The sequence below is a fragment of the Myotis lucifugus genome, unplaced genomic scaffold (genome assembly GCF_000147115.1).
Source record: "Myotis lucifugus unplaced genomic scaffold, Myoluc2.0 scaffold_9, whole genome shotgun sequence".
Taxonomy (NCBI): domain Eukaryota; kingdom Metazoa; phylum Chordata; class Mammalia; order Chiroptera; family Vespertilionidae; genus Myotis; species Myotis lucifugus.
The window spans coordinates 5009754-5030084 of record NW_005871057.1 but is presented as its reverse complement, the minus strand read 5'-3'; the positions used below and the strand labels follow the sequence as shown (position 1 = coordinate 5030084).

The following is a 20331-nucleotide window of genomic DNA, read 5'->3' as shown; positions in this document are numbered from 1 at the left end:
GCTGCCAGCTGCCAGCACAGCGATGGTGGTGGGAGCCTCTCCCGCCTCCTCAGCAGCACTAAGGATGTCCGACTGCAGCTTAGGCCTGCTCCCCGCTGGCAAGTGGACATCCCCCAAGGGCTCCCGGGCTGCCAGAGGGATGTCTGACTGCCAGCTTAGGCCTGATCCCCTGGGGAGCGGGCCTAAGCCAGCAGGTGGACATCCCCTGAGAGGTCCCAGACTGCTAGAGGGCACAGGCTGGGCTGAGGGGACCCCCCCCCAGTGCACAAATTTTTGTGCACCGGGCCTCTAGTCCTATATAATAAAAGGTTAACATGCAAATTGTCCCCATGGGTGGGAGTTTGACCGACCAGAAGTTAGATGTGCGCTGACCACCAGGGGGCAGCACTGAACATGGCAGGCATCAGTGATGCAGTGCTGGCAGTGGGCAGCAGTGGAGGCATTGCCGGCCCTGATGGGTCCAGATGAGAGTGGGACTGCAGCGGGATGGTGGAGCAGGTGAGGGGGTGGCACTAGGCCAAGGTGGGTGTGAGCAGGGCCCTGGTCCTCCCACAGATGGCGACAGGCAGCGGGGAGCAGGGCCGGCGAGTGGGTGTGAGCAGGGGCCTTGATCGCCCTGCCAGTCGCCCCACAGATTGGCGCTAATCACCAGCCAGGCCTAGGGACCCTACCCGTGCATGAATTTCATGCAGCGGAACTCTAGTACAATCATAAATTAAAAAATACTTCAAAATGACATTAGTAGTAACAGAAGTTACTTCCAACTAGGTAAGGTTAAGGATTATTCTGAAGTTCTGGCTGCTTTACTTATTTTATTTTTCTGACATCAAGAGAATACATTATTTTCCCCTAATTAATTTTTATGATTTATTTCTTAAGCTCACTTTGCCATTCATTTTTATGTCATAATTTCCTCCTGAAAGATTTAATTAGGTGAGTCCTTTAATCCTTCACATATTTTAGGAATTTTTCTTCCAGTTTTTTGTTTGATAATACTGTTTAAATATTCAACTCCATCTGGACTTAGGTGAGGCAGGGGTCATCTCAAACACAAAATTTAAGGAGGCACTCACTATCAGCAGCCAACCCTGCACTTGTAAACCCCTGAAAGTGAGGCTTCCTTAAATCTAGTTGGTATCTCACCTGCCTCATCATAGTCCCAGCATGCATCAGAATATATTACATTATAATGTAAACTTTTCAGTGTTTTTCTAGTATGAAGTATGTGGTTTTAGCCACTTAACAGAAGTAGAGTCGAACATTTAGAGAGGTTTAGGAAATGTCCTATGGTAGTTTCTGAGAAGTGGAACTGGTAGAACGCAAGCCTCCTGATTATAATTTGTTAAATTACCAGATAATTTCACAAGTTGTAATTGAAATCGAATCAATCACTTGTTAGACTCAGATGGTATTAGCCACATAGAAAAATAAATGACTACTGGTTTGTATTCTCCAGCTCCAAGGGCAGGGAGTGGATGATTTTAGTGACTCTCAGAGAACCACAACCAACGATGTGAGGCTTGTCCTTTCTGCTTTTCCAGCCTAGTTTTTGTACTCTGTCCTCGGACCAAGGCACCAGAGTCCTCATTGCCTAGGGTTGCTCAAAGCCTCTTACTCTCGCTACTCACTAAGATAAGTTCTCTGCTGAAACTCTCATGCTCTACATCAACCCTTTATTAATTACCTACATGTAAGTTCCATCCCTTAAATTGGTGGCAAAAAGAAATAAATCTGAATATCTTGCTACATCTGGACTTGCTTATAAAATAAACTTGTTAAAACCTTGACTAATGGCTAATTGATTGAGCTGTGTAGAAGCTATTTTATGAGTAACTTTACAAGATTCTAGAGTGGGCAGTGTTCCTCACTAGTAGAACTAAGGATCAAAGGTGAATGAGTAACATATAATTTCAGAAGGTTTGCCAACCATACTGTAGAAAATTGCACTGGATACATTCATGTTGCATATACAGGTACAGATTCAAACCATAGCTTACAGCACTTTGCCCATCCAAGAATTTGGTAACAGGTTGGCAAATATAAACTTTAAGATAACCTATTAGATTATACATGTATGCATTTTAGGATGAGATAATACTGGTTAAGTTTCTTCCACGCAGAGGGAGTTCATTACTTGAATTCATAGTCAAGGTAGAGACTACAGAAATCATTGTAAATTCAGACGGGCTTAAATGAATTTCCTATCAGGTGATCATCACCGGAGCTCAGATTGAAGACAGCACAGGCACTTGGGCAAAGCTCTGTGACCACTGGGTATAAAGGGCATGTGACCGATGGGTAGGAAGTTCTTTTTAGCATAATACTCATCACAGGGTCCATAATGTTTATAACTAAGATCATTCCCAGAAATTGAGGGGCAAAAGGAAGGGGATTTTAATGACAGGGGTGGCTCTTGTATTCTAAGCATATTTTACAGGTGTGTGCAGTTATATCCCACGGAAATAATCGGATATACTCCAATTTCCAAATGGTAGAGAAATGAGAATTCTGTACATATATATGGTGACTCTTCAGGGTTGCTTTTTTTTATGCCCATATGATTTACTTATAATTATGAGTATTTACTACTCAGATCTCCTTTGTTACTCAATTATGTGTAATTTTCTTATATATGAAATTTCTCTTATATCGAATTATATTCATCATTTTAGTTTATATGTAGTTATTTTTAAAATTGTTTTAAATTGTATTATTTATAGTAGAAGAAAATTCAAACATGGTACTTATGTGAATGCTTGCAAAAGCTAGACTAGAGAGAATTATGTGGGTGACTTATGTTAGGATATCAACTTTGCTATTTCCAATTCTTTAAAACTAAACACATTCTAAGCAAGTAACAAGCAATGGGTAAGATATAAATTCCATTGTAACTAGAGGATCGATGTAGTTGGGTGACCTTACAATGTTTGTAGATGTTTCCCAGTTAAATAGTGGAATTTGGTTAGAAGTGGTTCCCATTGGCCATTAACATCAACGATATGCCTGATCCTTTGTGTTACTAAGTGGACTTCGGTTTGGAAATTGTACATTATTCAGTGTATAGAACAATATCATGGGTTGTCTTATTTGGAAAGTAAATTATGTGTCATAGTGGAATAGTGCCTGCTGGAGGGAAAATTTTCTTTTACATCATGCTCTCTATAGTGATAGAGGAGACTGCTGAAAAATTGGGAAATAGATTTTGTAATTTCTAACAGTATATAGTAAGCTGGAAAATACCTTTTATTAAATAAAAATAGCATTTCACTTCCTTTTCTTCTATGAGAATAGAGGGAAACAACACATTTACTGAACTGTAAAAGGAAGAACATATTTGGAAAAAGTTGACATTGATTTCCAGACAGGTTATAACAGTGCTTTTAGCTTTCTATTGACAACCAATTTTCTCTTTCAAAGGACATTGAAGAATCAAAACTCTGTGAATGAAATATTGGTGATAACAGAACAAAACATATATGCCTTTGTTTTCTGAAGAAAATAAAAAAATACACTCTTCTACAGTTCAAATTCAATCCATTCTCTGTGGATACAATAGCCACATATCTTTGAAAGGGAAATTTTGATTAAGTCATTTTCCTAATTAATAAACACAGAAGTATTATTTTAAATCTGTCTTACAGGAGCTTCACAGAATGCCTCTTTCTTTTGATCCTTTTAAGTAGAAGAAAAGGGGAGCCATGAGCAAGTCAGCAATGCGCTCTCTGGTACACAGAGGCCCTGTTGCTGTGGTGTCCACTTACTGTGGCTCTGCCTTTCTTCTTTACACGCTTCCCTCCCTGGATCCCACTGCCTCCCTCCGGGCCTCCTTGCAGCCTTCAGGCAACGTGTGGGTGACCCATGAAGAAATGGAAACTCTTGCAGCTCCAGCGAAAACGGTTAGTCCATATGGCTCTGTTGAACATGAAGAAAAGTGACTTTGCTGCTATTTGGATAATAAGGCTGTTTTGTTCTTGCAGCACTGGTAACAAATATCACTTAGTATTGGGCACATTCACATTTAATACATATTACCAAACCCAATAAAATTTGTAATAGAAAAATTTAGATGGAATACTCATTTTTAATGCAATCATTTCATTTATTGTATTTTAGCATTTTAGAGAGAGCACTTTACCCTATCCCCTGCTCCAAAGAATGTTCTGTTATTTGTTATTCAAAGAACAGGCTTAAAAAATTCTTGGTGACACTGATTGTAATTGTCTACTTTAAAAATATATTACATATGGCCATTTTTTAAATTTAAAGTAGCAAAGTTGAGTACGACATGCATTTTATTCTTACCAACTTTTTAAAAATTTAAATCTTCTTTCAGTTTTATCCCTATTTGAAAAATGTATTATCCTGTTTATTGTGGATAAAAATGCCAATGCCCAGTACTAATTCTATTTCTGGTTTAGTTTGTTGTTTTAGTTTTGTCTTTTTTGGTTTTGCTTGTTTTGGCTGTTGCAGAAATCTATTTGATTACCACAAAACTCTCTTAGAGTAATGCAGTTATTTTTCCACTTCATTAATTGACTTTATGTAAGATTTCTCCATCTGTGAGTGTATGCTTGTATGAGTGTGTGTGTGTGTGTGTGTGTGTGTGTGTGTTGTGTGTGTGTAAAACAATGAACTGCATAGGGGTATAGCAGGCTATAGCTATATAATGTATATTTTATAATATATGTGTATATGTCCATATTTGTGTATTATGTTTTTATGTATATGATCAGAAATTTTTATTATAATTCATTACATTTGGAAAAGTACACACTTTTAAGAATTAAAAAGTGTTTAGAATTACCAGATCAAATATATTATGAAAATTCCATGTGTCATGAGTGTGTGTTTAGTTGGAATTAATTAGAAACTATTAATTAGTAGTTGCCTTTGAACTGCTAAATTGATTACTGTGATCTGAATAAGAATCTGTCTTTAGCTTCCTATGTTATAATTAGCACTTTCAATAACAATTTTGCTTTTTAGAAATTTCACCATAATAATTTGAAATTAATTTACACTTATCTGCTTTATTAATCACTCCCTGCTGCTAACACAGAAAGAATCTGAGGAAGGAAGCTGGGCCCAGGTAGGAAATTCAAATGCTTTAAAACAGTATCACTAGTACCCGATGAGGATATGAAGTAAGAAACTGTTTTATATCTCAATATTGTAAATCTTCCCTTTGCCTAAAATTAGGCTAACATGCACATTTAAATTTATTATGCTTAATTATATTTATCCTTTTAGCTCACCATATTTTGCAAAGAGGATGATTATCATTTTACACCTGGCCTCTTTTTAAAGGGAACTCTCATTTATTCTTCAAAAGAATCAACTGTAACTTAAATTTCTCTGAAATCACCCCTGAATATATTTAATCAGGAATCATTCAAGTTGGATATAAGGGTGGGGGAAATTAAACATTTATTTGGAATCACATTTGCTTTCAAGTATAGGGGGAAGTGTATGAAGATTAGGGTGGGAAGGATGCTGTCAGCATTGCAACTGCAAGTCACAAGTTTCTCCCATTTATTAGGATGGCAATAGAAGACACACATATTCACTTGGAGCAAACATGTTCACTAGGAAGTTGTGCATTTCCTAGCATTTCCACATGCTGTATAGCTGAAAGAATTACAGTCATGTACCAACATTGTGGTCAGTGAAAGGCTCTTTTAGAGCATGGCCTGGGTGTGCAGTAGACTATACCATCCAGGTTTGTGTAAGTACACACTGTGATGTTCCCAAAATGATGAAATCACCTAAGGACATATTTCACAGAACATACCGTCACTATCAAGCGGTGTACTGTGTGTTAATGCAATTCAAACCTGTGACAATAAGGAAAATTTCAGTAGTTATTATTAAGAACTACTTCAGTAGTTATTATATTTAAACATTCAGTAAATTAGCATTGCATTAGGTTTTGATTTGGTAAAAATGTCATCATTTTTAAGAACACACCAAAAAGGAAGCACCTAGATTTTTGTTAGAAATATGCAATTCCAGTTGTCATTTGATAAGGACAAACACTATAAAATTAATAGAGTAATAATCTTTACTAAAAATTGTTTTAGAGGTGATGTTTGATTCTATTTTTCATTTTGGCTGTTATAAACAGTGTTTGGTAAGATCAGTTCATCTTGTTATATTAAAGAATTGGATTACCGTTTTTAGTTTTTGATCATGCCCTACTTCTTTAAATATAGAGTCTATATAGATTAATTTATCAAAAAGACTGATTCTTTCCAATAATCTTTATGAAATATGGCTCATGCTTCACTAGGTAATGACAATTGTCCACCTAAAACTTCAGCATTCTGTCTTCTAGCCTTGTTGCTCTTTTCTTATTCATTTACTATTTTCTTTTTTACATCAAGATGATTTGCCATTATATCATAGCAATGTCACATCATCAAAGAGAAGCAAATAGTGGAGTATTAGCTAACAGTTAAATAAAATATTAAATAAACCTATTTATATAAAGAATCCTTAAGCTCAGCATCTGTATTATATCATTAATTCTAATTTTCATTAAAAATGCACATTTGTATAAAATGTAATTCCTTTTGAGAATACAAAATGAAAAACATCATTTTCTATAGGCAAGTACCTTGATACATGTACACAGAGTTCCACTTTGTACCAAAGTAAATCACATCTTAGAGGTTAAATATTATTTCTGCCATGTTTCCATATATCATAGTAATTAAATATCAGTTATAATGGTAGACAATACCCCCAATTACCATCTCATTTTATTGGCTGAGAAACTTGACTGCTATAAAACAATTCTAGTGTCCGGTTTTCCTACAGACCCTGGCATATGGAGATATGAACCACGAGTGGATTGGAAATGAATGGCTTCCCAGCCTGGGGTTACCTCAATACAGAAGTTACTTTATGGAGTGCTTGGTAGATGCAAGAATGTTAGATCATCTAACAAAAAAGGATCTCCGTGTCCATTTAAAAATGGTGGATAGTTTCCATCGGTAGGTTTCTTCCAGAGTCATTAAAGTAAAACAATGAATAATGTACATATTTAAGCAGCGCATCACTGCTTAAATCAAAAAGAGATGTAACTAAATCAAAAATAGATATTTAGGAAATAAAGATTATTTGCTATTCTGTGAACATCTAGTTGACAAAATATTTTCATGCAGCAAATTACAGGGCCTATCTAATGTCCCACTGTGTGCATGTTATGTGCCCAAAGCTTATAAAACTATACATTCGTAAAATTTTCATACAGCATAGTTTTTTTTCTTTATCTTTGGAAATCCCGTGTTTGTGATTTTATCTATGTATGTTTTTCTATTATAAAATTCTTTATAAAGAATAAAATTAATTTAGTTTTAACTATAAATATATGTGGTTATAAATTACATAACTTAGGTATATACTAGAAAAAAATTTGAGAAGAAATTCTGCTGTAAAAAACACTTTGTGTTTTTGCTTTTGTATAAGTCTTTTAGTGCTTTTACTTATTTTTACATTAATTTTCAGGGGAAAAATCCTGAATGGATTGTGAGACAGCTGTAAGGACACAGATGAATAAAATGCAATTTCTTTTTCAAGTTGTTTGCCATCGAGGCAGTAAAAATAGGCTTGCTATAATACCATGTCATAAATGTTATGCTGCAGCTTGATATCTTTGCAGGTTTATGTGAAAAATTGTCAGTTAGATTGTAATTGTCTTATGTATGGTTGATTATGATGGTAAATTAATAAATATAGATGAATTCAGCTTGGAGAACTATTTGGTCACATCCTGTCCAACAGTAAACTAGGGACTAAAAGAAAAATGATATAAAATCAGATTTGTAGCCCTGCCCAGGTGGCTCAGTTGGTTGGAGTGTAATCCCATAGCCCAGAAAGGTTTCAGTTTTGATTCCTGATCAAGAAACATAGCTAAGTTAGGGGTTCAATCCCCAGTCAGGGTGCAACTGATAAATGTTTCTATCTTGCATGGATGTTTCTCATTTTTCTCTCTCCCTTCCTCTCTCTTTAAAAACAAAATCTTTTTTTTTTTAATATATTTTATTGATTTTTTACAGAGAGGAAGGGAGAGAGATAGAGAGTTAGAAACATCGATGAGAGAGAAACATCGACCAGCTGCCTCCTGCACATCTCCCACTGGGGATGTGCCCGCAACCCAGGTACATGCCCTTGACCGGAATCGAACCTGGGACCTTTCAGTCCGCAGGCCGACGCTCTATCCACTGAGCCAAACCGGTTTCGGCTAAAAACAAAATCTTAATATCATATGTGATGACATCAAGTAGTATAAAAAGATAATAATTGGGACTCTTTAATCAAAGATATGCAAATACTTTGAATCTTAATAGAGTTATTAACACTGTTGGATTAAATGAGGTACAGATAAATATAACACTTTTCTATTTATTGATTTGAGAGAGAAAGAGAAAGATATTTATTGTTCCACTTATTTATGCATTCATTGGTTGATTCTTGTATGTGCCCATACCAGGGATCAATCCTGCAGCCTTGGCATATGGGATGAAGCTTTACTAACTGAGCTACCCGCAAGGGCCATAACATAGTTTTTAAAAACCATTAAAATATTGGATGGAAAATCCTTGATTTAAAAATATTTCAAGTGAGAAAGATATGTGACTTGTAGTTGACACAAATACCTCAGTTTGGGTTAATGACTCACCAGGGCATATTTAGATTGTATTTACTGGCAGGCATAATAGTAGTCCTACCATATGGTGAGATGACAATACAAATTGTATTAATTTATATACATTAAATTGTTCTTGATAAAGTTATAAAAGTCTGGTGGAAAGGTTGAAGAAATTAAAGATATTTAACTTGGATATGGGAAGACTTCAGATAAGTTCTCTATGCTTTAATATACTTATGTGATGGGAGAATAATATTTGTTCTGTTGAACATGCACTTTTCTAGTTCAAACAGGTGTAGATACTAAGATGAGTGCTTTGTGTTAAATAGAAACTTTGTATGACTCTCAGTTGCCCTATAGCATACACATTGTGAGATAATGAGTTCCCTGTCACTGAGCATTTAGGCCCTCAAATTTTGCATAGTTGCATTAGCCCCTTGCACACTAGAATTTTTGATGACACACTTATATTTCTTCCCATTCTTCACCAGATCTACTTTTAATCACTTTATTATTATAGTAGAAATAATTATTATAATAATCAAGTTTTCTTCTTAAAAAAATAAAAATTACTTAAATGGCAAGGTTCTTGTTTGTTCCAGGAAATACGCAAGCTTCATCTTTATTCTGTGCTTAGGTCTGACGTACAGCCGGTAGTACCTAACTGCATACTGCATGTCATGATGGATGGAAGCCTGACAGACACTGTTTTAATAAGATATATCGTCTTTATAGCACAACTTTATATTACATATAAAAACTTGCCAGAAACTTGCCAAGATTCATTGATTTAACCTCAAGCAGCCCAATGCCTATGATGTTTATTATACCAACATTTTATGGGATCCCGCTGAGTTAATTTGCTAGGGCTGCCATAACAAAATACCACAGGCTGGGTGGCTTAAACAACAGATATTTATTTTCTCACAATTCTGGAATCATAAAATCTGGGATCAAGGTGCCCGCAGGATTGGTTTCCCCTTGCATTGCAGATGGCCACCTTCTTCTGTGTCCTCACGCTGTCTCTGCTCTGAGTGTGCACCTGCATAGCTCCCGTCTGTGTGTCCAAATTCTCTCTTCCTATGAAGACATCAGTCAGACTGGAATAAGGCTTACTCTAAAGACTGTGTTTTAACTTAATTACCTCATTTAAGACTCTATCTCCAAATACATTCTGAAGTACTACTGGTGTTAGGACTTAAACATGAATTTGGGGAAACATAATTCAGCCTGTAACACTCACTCAATGCAGATTTCTTTTCATTTTCCTCTAATTGTGAAGTATTTTGAGCTCCACATTGTCTTTATTAAAGTGCAGGGCTTAGGACTGCATCTAACACTTAGGAGTAACCTGGCCAATGTGTATGTATAAATTTATGTGTCTTTCTAAACACCTAAGAGATCACTAATGATCAATGTTCTTTCCTCTTGAAGCTTGAAGATTCTTTTTTTAGTACACTCTTCCACATCCTTAATATCTGATATTTCCAAACCTCCTCCTTTCTTCTCTCTAGACATTTCTGGTTTCTGGGTTCACTGTTCATGCCCGTGGCAACTGTCCTTATTATGACCATTATTTTAGCAGCCCTGACACCCTAATTGAGTTCCTTGTCCCCTAGGTTTTCCTCATCTTCTATTTTGCTACCAGATTATTCTTCCTTAAACCAGAAATTTTCATTGCTTTTCTTTCTGTATTCCACACTTACAATGAATGCAAAGCTTTTCTTAATAGAACTCCCCTGTCTCTATATAATATTATTTCTCTTGACTTCCTACCACGGATTTTAATCCCAGATAGTGTACCTCAGTATCACCAGGCATTTAAACTTTCATCTGCAGCCCCATGGTCATGATGCTCCATTTTCTTTAATAACCCTTTTTTTACACCTGATCCTAAGGATCAGTCAAGTTTCTGCTCTTCCTTTCCAGAGTTCCAATGTCTGCTGATTTGTTCCTTTCACATATTTCTGTATCACTTAGAGTTGGTGGCTGATCATCTTAGTATTGGTTATCTTATTACTTCACTTATTCATATATTTATATTACTGTCCTCATTACTAGTAGCTTTAAAGGAGAGTATAAATTTCACATATATTCCTTCCTGTTCCATAATAATGACTCTTTAAATTATTTTCAAAAGAATGAAATGTTCACTTGTCAAAATAGCCTAATGGAAGACAAAAGCAAATGAATAAATGACATAATCCATAATTATTTTCAAGACTATACTTTTCTCGTTTTGCAAGTATTTTTTTCTCTTTAGAAACACTGTGTGCTTACTTAGATAACTATAATTTTATTTTCCTGCAATACTAAAGAATTTAATTACAGATGCAATGTATTAACCAGTTGCCCTAAAAGTAGTGCACAGTGTTGTCTCTGCTTAATCAAGGAACATTCTTCATCTGCTGAGTATATTTAACATGTTTTTTACTTTAAAAAATAACAGAACAAGTTTACAGTATGGGATTATGTGCTTAAAAAGGTTGAATTACGACAGAAAAGAGCTGGAAAGAAGACGAGAAGCAAGCCAACATGAAATAAAAGGTAATATACTTTCTTTCATATCAGATGCCTTTTGGGGGGAAGGTGGTTAGCTTTCACTTTTATTAACCTAAAATGCTGTGTGTTTTACAATGATCATTAAGTAACCTAAGTGTTTGGCTAGAATTGTGTCATCATTATTTCTTTTTTATTACTTTTCTGATTAAAATACAGGAAAGAATATCATCTCTTTGCAAGGCAAATATCTCATTTGATAAATATCTCAAATGATCTTTTAAATTGAAATTTATTCCTCTGAACTTATTAATTATACATTCTGTTTTTCTAAAGGTGCCTCCATATAGATATTTTTGTTAAACTTTTAATAGAACATTCTCATTATGATTCAGAGAAATATGGTATATAATGTATTTCTTGTAGTGAATCTCTGGTTTCTGTCATTTGAATTTAAGGGATACCACTTTCTAGTTTTCTTTCTGAAGTATATTTTCCTAGTAGATTTTATTATGCTTTGTCTCACCACATGGAATATTCATATAAAGATAGATATAAAGAAGAAGAATTACCCATTTAGTCCTACATCAAATATTGTATTAGTATATGACAGTTGCTGTTTAGAGTGTAGCTCTGAGAAAAAATAAACTTCCATAATTCACTAAGATTAAACACAGACAACTTCCTATGATAAGTAGCTGTGAGTGAGATTATAAATAGCCCCTATTTCCTGTAACTGATGTGATGACATTTACAGGAATAACTCTTGACTGTGACTAGGAGACCTCTGTTATTATCTGAAGTGTTAATTAACCTTGACCTTAATAAACAGCTTTCAAAAGTGAAGAGACCATGTGAATATCAAGAATGTACTAACATTTAATTTGTTGCTAAGGAACAGTCAGCTCTGATCTCTGGCCATTTATTGTTTAGGTCCAGGGGATCTCTAAAAAGATTTAAAGTCAGGACATAAATTTTGCTTAGGAACAGATTTCTATAAAGGGATTTTATTTACAAAATGGAAGAAAAGGTATATTGCTGTTCTGAAGAAGAAAAGTTTGAATTAGTGCCTATTTGTCTTCACCCTATAAATAAATGGCTTATTTTATGTACTTGATGATTCTTAACTACAGTTGTGGCAATGGAATTTTTGACTAAACATATTGATGTAGGTGTTCCAGGGGTCCCAGGACCCAAAGGTCCATTACCCACTGTGGATGCTTGGTTTCCCGCAGGAAAGAATTCAAAGGCTAGCCAGTGTGGAGTTCAAAGGGAAAGAGAGCTTACTAGTGAAGCAGTGAGATAGACAGAAGGCTACTCCACAGACAGAACAGCCTTTCCCCTGCCCCCAGTAGGATTTAGTTCATTCATTGTGGCTCATTTAATCGAGGGGTAGGGCATTCAATGAGGGGGAGGAATATTCAGAAATTTTCTGGGAAAGGGTGGAGACTTCTTGGAAGAGCATGGTTGGCAATTCTGTGTCTTTATATGGGGTCTCTGCTTCCTATCACTGTAGTATGCCTTTCAATATGTTAATTGTATTGCAAAATGAGCAAATAATGAGGCTAGGTGTTACCACAAGGTGGAATTAATCACCTGTGTTGGATTGAGCTAGCCTCTTGCTGGTTTTAAGCCATAAATCTGTTGGGTGGGGATGGGGGGTGTCTTACTATCTCTGAGATAATCCTGGTAGCCCTTATGAGTTACAGCCATTTCACCACATACCCTATCTCGATATATTTGCAGAAAAAAATGGTGACTGTTTAATATTTCTTAGACTACCAAAATATAAACCCAGCTCTAAAAAAAAAACAAACACTTCCTATTCAGAAATCCATTTAGTAGAAAGAAAACTGGACAGTTTTGTTGTTTTCTTGAGAAAACTATTATCCTGTGAGTTTTTTAAAATGTTGCATTTAGTGAAAACAACTAACCATTGCTGTCATCTGTACATACCTGGCCAACTTTTGAAGTGCAAGTGTGCTGTAATCAAGAGTTAGAACTAATCAGTTGCTATCAACAGTAGCAGATTAATATAACCAAAGTATAATGCTAACCAACTTACATCCTATTTGCTGGCCAAAGGTCAGTGGTCATAGCCAGTCCTTGCAGCTGATTGGCCTGGGAATAAATCCCTCCCATTGACTTGCCAACAGCAATCAAGGCTTAACTACAAGAGGAGAGTGAACACAGCCCTCATGGGGAATGCACCTCAAGTACCCAGCTGGGGTGATCTGGGAGGTAGTGCCACTGGGCTGTGCAGGACACCTACTACATTAGGTCACTCTACCAAGCCTGAGAGACACTGCATCTCTACCTAATACATAGAAACAAACACAGGGAAACTATGAAAATGAGGAGACAAAGAAACATACCCCAAATGAAAGAACAGAATAAAACTCTAGAAAAAGTAGTAAATAAAATGGGGACAAGCAATCTATTAGATGCAGAGTTCAAAACACTGCTTATTAGGATGCTCAATGAACTTAGTAAGAACCTGAACATCATAAAAAAGGACCAGTCATAAATGAAGCATACACTAACTAAAATGAAAAATAATGTATTAGGAATCAACAGTAGCGTAAATGAAGCCAAGAATCAAATCCACAATTTGAAATATAAGGAAGCAAAAAACACCCAATCAGAATAGAAAAGAAAAAAAAAAGATTCCAAAAATAAAGACAGTGAAAGGAGCCTTTGGGATAACTTCAAGGCTACCAACATTCGCATCATAGGAGTGACTGAAGAATAAGAGAGACAGCAAGAAATTGAAAATAGATTTGAAGAAATAAGGATTGAAAAACTTCCCTAACTTGGTGAAGGAAATAGACATACAAGTCTAGCAAGCACAGTGAGTCCCAAACAAGATGAACACAAAGAGGCCCACACCAAGACACATAATTAAAATGCAAGTGGTTGAAGACAAAGCAAGAAGCCTAAAAGCAGCAAGAGAAAAACAGTTAATTACCTACAAGGAATTTGTCAAGTTATTTTTCAACAGAAACTTTTCAGGCCAGAAAGGATTGGCAAGACATATTCAGTGAGCCCTGGCTGGTTTTGCTCAGTGGATAGAGCATCATCCTGTGGACTGGGGGATCCCGGGTTCAATTCCGGTCAAGGGCATGTACCTTGGTTGTGGGCGCAACCCTGATGGAAGGTGTGTAGGAGGCAGCTGATCGATGTTTCTCTCTCATCAATGTTTCTAACTCTCTACCCCTCTCCCTTCCTCTCTGTAAAAAAATCAATAAAATATATTTAAAAAATTCAGTGATGAAAAGCAAGGACCTACAACCAAAAATTACTCTACCCAACAGAGCTATCATTTAGAATTGAAGGACAGATAAAGAGCTTCCCAGAGGAGGAACCAAGATGGTGGCATAAGGTATACACTTGTACGTGCTGCCTCCCACAACCACACCAAAACTACAACTAAAAGATAAAATGGCTATCATCCAGAACCATGGGAAAGCTGGCTGAGTGGAAGTTCTACAACTATAAGGAAAGAAAAAAGTGCATTGAGACTGGGTAGGAAGTGCAGAGGCACCAAGAGCTGAGGTACGGAGGTGGGCGAAATGGGCTGGCAAATAGGTGCACTGTTTTTTTCAATTGGAAGGGAGATAGAAGCTCCCTACTGCTCTGAACTCCAGTTTCTGGCAAGACTCTGGGGACCCAGAAACTGAACTGTCTGGCATCGTGTAGGAAAGCGAGGGTGGCTTTCTCACAGAGGTGCTCGCAGGGATCATTGTTACTGTGTGGGGGTGTGGGATGCAAAGACGCGGAGATGCCTGACTGGCAGCCATCGCTGTTTGCTCCACCCTGGTGATTCCCTGAGATCCTGCCCCACCCAATTTACAAACCCACCCTATCTGTGCACAGCAGCTTATGCATATGAATGGCCTGTCCTTTCACAGCCTAACCTAACAAACTGCAGCTGGGTCAGAGAGCTCCAAAACTTTCAAACCCCAAACAAAGAGAAGAAATCTGCAGATCTTGCAGTAGCTCCTGCTGGGTGGCCTCAGGCAGTGGCTGACTTTGCACCTCCTTGGAGATCCAGGAGCCAGTGTGCCCAGTGGTCATATACCAGATTTCAACTCCTCACATCCATAAGTGACACACTCAAGAGGCAGACTCAGTGAGCACCAAAGCCCCACTGAAGCAAGTCCTGCCCCATAAGGGTGTCTCCAACACAGCAGTTCTTCCACTATAGACACAGTGGATCCTCACAGCCAATTGGCCTGGAGGTCATTTCCTCCCAGTGATACCAACAGCAATCAAGGTTTAACTACAACAAGACTGTGCACACAGCCCACAAAGGGATGCACAAAGGGTGTCCACCTCAGGTGATTGGGGAGGCTGAGCCACTGGGCCCTACAGAACACCTACCACACAAAGCCACTCTATCAATATAGGGAAGCAGCGAAAATGTGGAGACAAAGAAAAATGTCACAAATGAAAGAAATGGAGGAAAGCAAACTACTGGATATAGAGTTCAAAACCACAGTTATAAGGTTACTCAAGAACCTTCTAAAAACCTCCGCGGAACTTAGTGAGACCTCCGAGGAACTTAGTGAGACCTTCAAGGATCTTAATGAGAATGCAAAAAAATTGGAAAAGGACCAGTCAGAAATTAAGTATACACTGTCTGAAATAATGAATAATATACAGAAATTCAACAGTAGACTAAAAGATCCCAAGAATCAAATCAAAGATTTGAAATATGAGAAAGCAAAAAACACCCATCCAGAAAAGCAAAAAGAAAAAATAATCCAAAAATATGAAGATAGTGTAAGGAGCCTCTGGGAAACTTCCAAGGTTCAATTCTGGTCAAGGGAACATGCCTGGGTTGCAGGCTCGATCCCTAGTAGGGGGTGTGCAGGAGGCAGCCTTTCAGTGATTCTCTCTCATCATTGACGTTTCTATCTCTCTTCCTCTCCCTTCCTCTCTGAAATCAATAAAAAAATATTTTTAAAAAAGACCCATCACTTGAAAACATGTGGCCTGAGACCTACATGAAAAGAAACAAAAGAATGAATGCTATAAAACAGACCATTAGAGACAATTGAACATAGGAATATAGTACAGGTATAATTGAAATCCCAGAAAGAGAGATAAGAGAGAATGAGGAAGACGAAATATTTGAAGATAATGGTGGAGATTTTGGGGGAAAAAATACTGAAAACAAACCACAGATTCACAATACCCTATGCATGTCAAACAAGTAACAAAGGAAAGGGGGTGAGGAGGGAATATATCTAGATACATTGTAGTAAAACTGCTGAATATCATGACCCCCCAAAAATAAAAAAATAATAAAAATAAAAAAAACACCTTTGAATCTGCCAGAGAAAACTCCACATTACTTTCAAAGGAGCAGCATGAGGTGTCTGACTCCACAACTAAAATAACACCAGAGAAAAATGGAATGACATCCTTAAAATTTTTCTTAAAGCTAACTTCTTATCTAAAAGCTTATAACTGTATGCCCATCAATATTAAAGGCAAAATTAATACAAGTTCAGACAAATAAAATCTGAGAGATTACACTACCAGAAAATCCAAAGAGAAAATAAATATTAGAATGAGTTATTAAGGCAAAAAGAAACTAATCCTACAGAACATTTTTAAATACAGGCAGTATAAGGAGAGTGGAAGGAATGTATGGGAAATTTTAATAATGATAATAAAAGCAATAAATAGTAATGTCTGTGGGATTTGAATTTCACATAGAAATAATATATATTATAGCAACTATAATGCAAAAGACAAGAAGGGAATACATGGAATTAAATTAAAGTTCTTTGCATTATCTAGGAGTGATAAAAGTACTGATTTTCAGTAGATTATAAATCAAAGATGCATATTACAGGCTTTAAAAGCTAAATGAGTGGTAGAATAAAATAATTTTTAAATGACATAGTTTGTTAAAAGGCAAGGAAGGAGAGAAAAGGAACAAAAGACAGGTAAGACAAATTGAAATATAGTAGCTTTAAACTCAAATATCTGAACAATAGTATGAAGTGAAAGGAAATTAACTAATCTGATTAAAGAGACCATTGAAAAATTAAAACAATTATATGCTCTTTCCAACCATAAATATAAGGTCATAGAAAAGTCGGAAGTAGAGGCAATAAGCAAGCGCTAAGTAAAGTTGCTGTGGTTTTTGTAATATCAGAAGATAATTTAAGGCAGGAAGCATTACTAAATATAAAATGGGTATTTTATAATAAAAGGGAAGATGTGGCAAATTTGTATGCATGTGATATATAGACTTAAAATAGGAAAAGCAAAATCAGACAGATCTAAACATAGAAGTAGATATTTTTGTAATCATAGTGGGAGAGACTAAAAATATTACAAATTCATAAGACACATAGATATAATCAGTTAGTAAAGATATGGGAGATTTGGAAAATATGATTAAAAATTTGAACCTAGCCCTAGCCAGTTGCTCAGTGATTATAGCATTGGCCCTTGGACTGAAGGGTCCCAGGTTGCAGGCTTCAACCCCCCTGGGGCACATGGGGGAGGCAACCAATTGATGTGTCTCTCTGTCTTTCCCTCTCCCTTCCATTCTTTCTAAAAATAAATGGGAAAAAATATCCCCAGGTGAGGATTAACAAAAAATTTGACCTAATTGAGATGAGGGAACCTCTATGGGGCTGAGGCATCACTTTATGGCTTTAATGTTATACACAAGAAAACCTCACTTGGTTAAATGAATGCATTAAGACAAACTAGTAATGCTTTTGAAAAATGTATATAAATACACTTTCTCACCTTCCCTTAAAAAAATACTACCTTGCTTTTTGCAGGTAAATTAAATATAAGAAGTTGAAAACTAATTTCCAAAATCTCCTTTATACTTTTCTAAAAAGGTGTACATTTCATTTAGAAAGAAAAAATGAACAGAAAAACTTACTTGTACTGTAATAATAATTTATGAGTTTCATTTGTCTTTCTATAGGATTAGGAAAATGTTTCCATTCCTTTTTCTAATGTCCACTTAAGTTCCTTACATTTTTTTCCTATGGAACATTCTATTCTTTCTATTTTAGTCGTTGTTATATAGCATTCTGTCAACTCATAATGGGAAGAAATGGAAAAAATCATAAAATACACATTTATATGTTTTTGTCTAAAAAAGGCATTTATGATATTTTTCCCTAAAGGTTTTAGTTTTGAAAATAAAATTTAATGTGTTTCATACCTCAGTAAAATACTGCTTTTTAAGCTAATAGGAAAATCAGCTTGTGATTTGACTGAGTGATTGGTTTTTGCATCGGTATGTGATTTTAAATAATGAATTGCCAAAATAGCAGGGAAGTATCAACTTAGCTGGTCCTCCTTTTATCTTGCTGCTTTGGTCTCTGATTTATTACTTCAGGTGAAAACAAAAGTATCTCCTAGTCTATCTGAAATGTTTACATAGTGGTTCAAAAACAGGATGAAGACCCTTTCTAGGTTCTCATTTTGCTCTTTACTGAAGCTGTGTATCAAGAAATATCCCCATCTGGTGGCAAAAATATTGAACTTCAGACAGACCCTTGGAGCTTCTAAGTGAAAACAAGAAACACAGACATTGTGTTCCATGTGATGGAAGGGCTCTCCTATCAGTGACAACAAACTCTTAAAGTGACAACTTTTTTCTAGATTAAAAGTACAAATGGTTAGTTGTTAGAACAGTAAATACATGCAACCTAAGGGGTCCAGCCAGGTGCATTAGGGAGTGGATAAAGAAATCAGCATAAATGCTGACTTGGCCAGATGACTGTGGCCCATTTCAGCCAGTAGTTTTGTTTATTATGCAAAATATTGCAGCCTAAAATGATGCACCTCTTTTCCTAGATGTGTTGGTGTGGAGTAATGATCGAGTTATCCGCTGGATCCAAGCAATTGGCCTTCGAGAATATGCAAATAATATCCTTGAGAGTGGCGTGCACGGCTCACTGATAGCCCTGGACGAGAACTTTGACTACAGCAGCTTAGCTTTGTTACTGCAAATTCCAACCCAGAACACCCAGGCAAGCCCTCTGAGCTGTGCCCTCATTTACATCATAACAAGCTGAACTTTAGGGGGGAAACGTTGGCGGGGTATTAATGATTCCTAAGGAGATTTAGCTCAAATATGTCACTGGGGCTTCCATTTCAAGTTACTGAATTTCTATCCAAAACAAAATCATACAATTAAGCTGGAAGTCATTTGGAGGTTATGTGGTCCAACCTCGCACCAGAATGCCAGGTTCCCCAAAACAGTGTCCCGGACAGATGGCCTCGGCCCCTGCCTCTCTTAGAGGCAGTCATTTCTATTTACTTATCTGAATTATGCAGACACTTAGCATTGGGGATGCCATGGATTCCCAAATCTGGATAATTATTTAAATCACCGGAGTTCCTAAAAATTTTAAAATAAAACCTGCAACCTGTATCACAGGCCTAATAAATCAGGATAAGTCACAGAATTTTACTTATCTAAAAGTTTTCCCAATGGTAATCATTGACCAGGTTTGAGAACTTCCTGCCTAGACTTGTCCAAAATTCCGCAGTCTAACTTCACTTTTTATTTTGTTTTTATGTATTTCAAGGTTTATAGAAAAGTTTCCATTTCAATAGAGTAGCAAAGTGAGGACATTTGTATGATGCTATTTCTCTACTGTTCATAAATGAAAGCAAGTTGCCCTCCTTTTATTTATAGGTTAAATTTACAATGGCTTTTAGACATGGAGGAATAAAAATTTAAGACTCCATACATGAGACAGGGTTTGGAATACTTTCTCAGATAAATATAATCTCTATTTTTTTAAAATGCAATGTGATGTCAGTGTTGGTGACTGTTATTTGATGTCAACAGGCCAGGCAGATTCTTGAAAGGGAATACAATAACCTCCTGGCTCTGGGAACCGAGCGGCGACTGGATGAAGTAAGTCCTTATCTCTCATTCAAAAGGATCTTGTGAGTACTAGCAAAATGGCCTTCAAGGCATAGTACCCCAAAATTAATCAGATGCTTGCTCCATGGATAGGATCTAGAATTTCACCCAGTATTGTTCCTAAATGTTACATTTTATTACTCATTTTATTTTTGAAAGAACTTCATGAATTCATAAATGTTATCATATCAACAGGCAGAAACACTAAGATGTAATTCAAAACAAGACTGTTTTTCATGAGCTGTGAATGCAA

At 36.4% G+C, this 20331-nt stretch overlaps 1 protein-coding gene across 8 annotated transcripts in view; it reads left to right on the top strand.

Moving 5' to 3' along the window:
* Window positions 1-20331, top strand: part of PPFIA2 (PTPRF interacting protein alpha 2) — a 460535-nt gene that overhangs the window by 431777 nt on the left and 8427 nt on the right. For 4 of the 8 annotated variants that reach the window (XM_006083971.3, XM_006083973.3, XM_006083975.3 and 1 more), the window contains 6 exons: window positions 3834-3896; window positions 5060-5089; window positions 6802-6995; window positions 11103-11200; window positions 18998-19173; window positions 20001-20069. In XM_006083971.3, coding sequence (XP_006084033.1) covers window positions 3834-3896; window positions 5060-5089; window positions 6802-6995; window positions 11103-11200; window positions 18998-19173; window positions 20001-20069 — 630 coding nt within the window. The remainder of the gene's footprint in view (window positions 1-3833; window positions 3897-5059; window positions 5090-6801; window positions 6996-11102; window positions 11201-18997; window positions 19174-20000; window positions 20070-20331) is intronic. The other 4 variants (XM_014451455.2, XM_023749725.1, XM_023749724.1 and 1 more) reach the window with 3 other exon arrangements.